General features: G+C 43.0%; 1 protein-coding gene across 1 annotated transcript; it reads left to right on the forward strand.

The window, feature by feature from the left end:
• Positions 1-350: 350 nt before the first annotated feature.
• Positions 351-3949, forward strand: LOC142302596 (E3 ubiquitin/ISG15 ligase TRIM25-like). Its single transcript, XM_075343698.1, has one exon. The coding sequence runs from the start codon at positions 883-885 to the stop codon at positions 2647-2649; it is 1767 nt and encodes a 588-aa protein (XP_075199813.1). The 5' UTR covers positions 351-882; the 3' UTR covers positions 2650-3949.
• The last annotated feature ends 1279 nt before the right edge of the window (positions 3950-5228 follow it).

Raw genomic sequence — 5228 nt, forward strand, 5'->3', positions numbered from 1 at the left:
TTCCAGAAGTTTAAAGAGTAAAGACAGGTCTGTAGTTCAAGGACCAGGGAAGTTTTTTTTTTAATAAAGAGTGTATGCTGGCATGTTTGAAGGAGGAGGGAAAGACACCAAATGAGAGAGAGGTTAAATATTTTAGTTAGGTGAGTGGTGAGAGCCAGGGCAGGGGACTGAAGGTGATGGGACTGAAGGTCACTGGTGCAGGTAGTAGGGCGAGAAGATGCAAGGAGCCTGGTAACTTCTTCTTTGACTGGTTCTCACTCAGAAATCTTCTACTTGTTGGATGAAAACCTGTGGCTTCTTTCCAAGGCCTTCTCTGCCCGTGAGAGCAACTACTTGATTGGCGATGAGAATTATTGGCAATTAAGCTGGCTCTGGAGGAGTAGCATTACCTACTGGAGGGGCTGTGCATCCCGTTGTCATCTACACTGACAACAAGAAGATTTTCAGCAAAAATGCTCACATTCCCCATTGACTTCCATGATACTAGATAAACGAGAAACGAGGACCGAGCACCCGAGCAACAAATGCTAGTTAGGCATAATGAGCACCGGACTGTTCACTCATCACTACTGATAACACATCTGTATATTACAGAATTGTACAATAAGGACAGTAAGGAATAAACATTAACTACAAAAAAGAACATCAACGGGAGAGTGAAGAAATGATCATCTGATCGCAGGAGCTTACATTCTAACAGGAGCGCAAAATACAAACATGGAGAAATCTACTCCTTCCAGGTTACCTATTTTTCTGTTGCCATCTAGAAGATTATATGATAATAAACTCCCAGCCACAAGATATGCAATGTCATATTTCCTGATATACGCCCTATAACATACATATACACTTTCAGTTTCCTTTCTTGCAATAAACGAAGCCATGGCGTCTGCTATTCTGAGTGAAGAGCTGCTCTGCTCCATCTGTCTATCCATGTATACAGATCCCGTAACCCTGACATGTGGACACAACTTCTGCTGGGAATGTATTGATGATGCACTGAATACACAGGACGAATCTGGAGATTATTTCTGTCCTGACTGCAGAGAGAAGTTCAACAAGCGGCCGACACTGAAGAGGAACATAACATTATGTAACGTAGTGGAACGTTTTCTGTCTACTCAGTCACATCAGGAGGAGATCACCGGGATCCGCTGCACTTATTGTATTGATTCTCCTGTACCTGCTGTTAGATCCTGTCTACACTGTGAGGCTTCTCTGTGTGATAATCACCTGAGGGTTCACAGCAAAGGAGCAGAACACGTCCTAACTGATCCCAGCACTTCTCTGGAGAACCGGAAATGTTCTGTCCATAAGAAGATCCTGGAATATTACTGCACGGAGGACGCTGCTTGTATCTGTGTGTCCTGCAGTTTGGCCGGAGAACATCGGGGACATCAAGTGGAGATGCTGGATGAGGCCTCTGAGAAGAAGAAGAATAAACTAAGAAATGTTCTCCAGAAACTGATCACAAAGAGAGAGAAGACTGAGGATAGAGTCCAGAGTCTGGAGGAGAACAGGAGAAAAGCTCAAGAAAAAGCATCTGGGGAGGTCGAGAGAGTCACTGCCCTGATTACAGACATCAGGAGACAGATGGACGACCTGGAGAAGAAGGTCCTGAGTGAGATCTCCAGGCGAGGAGAGCAGGTGTCACTGTCACTGTCTGATGTGATCAAGAAGCTGGAAATAGAGAAGGTTGAACTGTCTAGGAAGATGAGGCACATCGAGGAGCTGTGTAACATGACTGATCCACTGACCGTCTTACAGGATCCAGACACCGGGGACTTGTGTAATCCTGAGATGGACGGAGGTGATGAGGACACAGGAGGACAAGATGGAGATGATGAGGAGACAAGTGGACAAGATGGAGGTGATGAAGATACAGGGGGACATGATAAGACATATCATATAGATGTGGATGTAATTACAGGGATTTTACATGCAGCTTTCTCTGATATAATAACATATCTTCAGACCATCACACCTGAAAAAAAGAACAAAATGAGGGAACAATCCCCAAGTCCTGAAGTATTCGGGACAGGAGGTGATCCTGAGAAGGTAAAAGTTTCAGGAAAAGGAGGTATCTATGGGGTTGGTCCTGCAGACATATTACTGGATGTAAATACGGCTGCCAATAATCTCCTTATATCAGACGACCTGAAAACTGCGACCTACAAACGAATAAGACAGAATCGTCCAGAAACAGCAGAGAGATTCCTGTATAATCAGGTGATGAGCGGCAGGAGATTTACCTCAGGACGACATTACTGGGATGTGGAGATCAGTGGGTCATGGAGGTGGAAAGTGGGGATGTGTTACCCCAGTATAGACAGGAGGGGGCCTCAGTCATACATTGGAAATAGTGACATGTCCTGGTGTTTATATAAAGAGCCGGGGTATAATAATCAGTATTCGGTGATACCTGACAGTAAAGTGATCCGGTTACCTCAGCAGATCTCCAGTGATAGGTTCCGGATCTGTCTGGATTATGAGGCCGGGCAGTTGTCCTTTTATGAGCTGTGTAACCCCATCAGACACTTACACACCTTCACTGCCGCCTTCTCCGAGCCCCTTCATGCTGCGTTATGTGTGTATGATGGTTCTGTAAAAATAACAGGGAGCAGCAGATGTGAGGAACCATCATCATAGAAGAAATCTACCTAGCGACTGGTGACATCACAGGGAGAAGAATATATGATTGATGGAGCATTCAGGAAGTGACAGGAGACTCATGTAGGATCTGTTTCCTTGGGGGTGTAATTATATGACCTGTTTTTGTCACATCTTTTACCATTATTCTCATAAAAGCATAAAAAAATACTTTTTTTTTTTTCAAAAATCACCACATTAGATTACATTGCTCGTGCTCCTCAGAAAGATGCCTGACCATGCAGAAGTTCCTTTAATAGTCGTGACCATTTTTTGCAAAATAGGGAAATACTGAGATGAGTTTACTGAAGGAAAAGACCCTGTATGGCCCGAGCCTTATAGACGATGATATCAACTATAAGGCTATGTGCCCATGCTGCGGAAAATGCGCGGATTTTGCAGCGGATTTCTCGCGGAAAAGCCGCGGATTTTCCAGAAATCTGCAGCACAGCTACTCCCCAGCCATTTCTATGACATTTGGTAAATGCTGTGCCCACGCTGCAGATTTTTCCGCAGCGGAAATTTTCATGCGGAAAAATCTGCAGCATGTCAAATATTGTTGCGGATTTTCGTGCGGATTTTGCCTATTCAATTGAATTTAAAAAAACAAAACGCAAAATCCGCAACAAAATCCGCGTCAAATCCGCATCAAATCCGCACCTATGAAAAGGTGCGGATTACGGGGGAAAGCTGCGGATTTTGATGCAGAAAAATCCGCAGATACAGAGTCCCGTGGGCACATAGCCTAAAGCTTATTTTTTTTACACACTACATCCAAAAACATTTTACCCCCAAGTGAGAGCCTTTCAGAGATTGCAAGTGTCTCTCCCTGCGGTGCCGACTCCCAATATGTGTCAGTGGAATTCTATTAGTCTGTTACCAAATATAGAATAGAGGACATCTAAAATCCGTGAATACGTCTATTCATTTTTATCTTGCCAGCAAGACAATCAGCAAAATGTCAATACAATTTCATTAGGTTTATACAGAGAAAATGAAAACAAGTTCAAACGGGACTTTCCAAAAAATGACATTTCATAGAATTATGTTCTGAGATACAATAACTGTTTATGTACATTTAGCGGAAATTTAATCTTAAACTTAACTTTTTTCTATTACCTACAAATTAGACATTGTTACTAACCCCATAAGATAATCCAAATGTAAATTGATTAATTGATATTCTACGAAGAGTGTAAGGTCCTAAGTTCACAAGTTTACAATGTTATATTAAATGAATATATACATAGGTATTAATAAAGAGATTATATATTACTATTATTACGACATTCCCTCTTTTTGTAATTTTAAATATCATTTCGATGTCATCATCAGGGCTATAGTTTTCCTTTCATGGTTTTCACAAATTTCTTCATACTAAAGAGTATTGATTATGTCAGGGGAGAGTATACGGTAATCTTCGGAATAATTATTGAGTTCCATAATTTCCAAACTTTCATCGGGTTCCAAGGTCTCCATTCGCTAATACATAGTTTTCGTAATGGCAGAGTCAATCAATCTCTGAGCAAGTCCTCTAATGCATGGAATGGCGCAGCATCTACAAACGGTAAGCACATGTTACGTCACCACCGGAATCCGCTCCATCGACTTCTACTCCGATCGCCAGGCGACGCTGTGTTCCTGCCATGGATGGTGCTGGTGATGGGAGAGGAGTCGATGACAGTGGCGCCAGTGGGCGCAGGCTCCGCTCATCCACTGGTCTGGGTTTCCTGGGGATCTGCAGTACCACTGGCTGACTGTAGGTGGCGGGTGTCTCCCAGCTGAAGTACCATCATGCAGCTACAGCCTATGCGAAGACACCACACCCTTTTTAATGCCCCTCTTTTCTACTGACTTTTGCCAGAGATAGTTCTGAAAATTCTGACTCCTGTTTCGTCCTGTTTTGTGATTTCCTGTACTGATTACCGCTTGTTTCCTGACTACCCTCCTGCCTGCTGTTTTTGTACCTCGCTGGTTTTGACCTTTGCTTGTTTCTGATTACGTCTTTGCCTGCCGATTCTGTCCCTGTTCCGCAATTCCTGGTTTGACCCTGCCTAACTACTACTCTCTCAGACTGCAGCCTTCCACAGGTAGTGATCTCCAGGGCCCTGTGTAATTCCAAATCCTTGTATAGGGGTTAAAGCACACCTCCCAACTTTTCAAGAAAGGAAAGAGGGACAAAGTATGCGGCGCGCGCAGCGCGCCGTGGCAAATTTTGACCACGCCCCTAGCCATACCCCTAGCCACACCCATTTAGCAGTAAGGGTCATTCAGCAGATGCCCCGGACTGTTCATTCATATTTATAGCAGTCAGAATTTTTTTATATTTCTGTGTCACTATATGACATGTTGCTTATTTGTGCCTATCAATCTATGTTCACACGTTGCATAAATTCTATTTCTTTTTGTTTCTGTCTGCACCAAACTACACAATAACAATCTTCTCTGTTTTTTCCATTTTTGCTGCATTTTTTCTGCCTTTTCTCCATTACTTAATGCATTTTTGGTGCAGATGTGAATCTGCGTTTTTAAGTGTTTTATTGTGCAGAGAAGCTTTTTCTTGCATTTTTTTAAGCTCC

This window comes from Anomaloglossus baeobatrachus, chromosome 4 (assembly GCF_048569485.1).
Source record: "Anomaloglossus baeobatrachus isolate aAnoBae1 chromosome 4, aAnoBae1.hap1, whole genome shotgun sequence".
Lineage (NCBI taxonomy): Eukaryota > Metazoa > Chordata > Amphibia > Anura > Aromobatidae > Anomaloglossus > Anomaloglossus baeobatrachus.

Bases quoted from the DNA above. Each gene is read 5' to 3' on its own strand.
- LOC142302596 (XM_075343698.1), top strand. From the start codon at position 883: ATGGCGTCTGCTATTCTGAGTGAAGAGCTGCTCTGCTCCATCTGTCTA.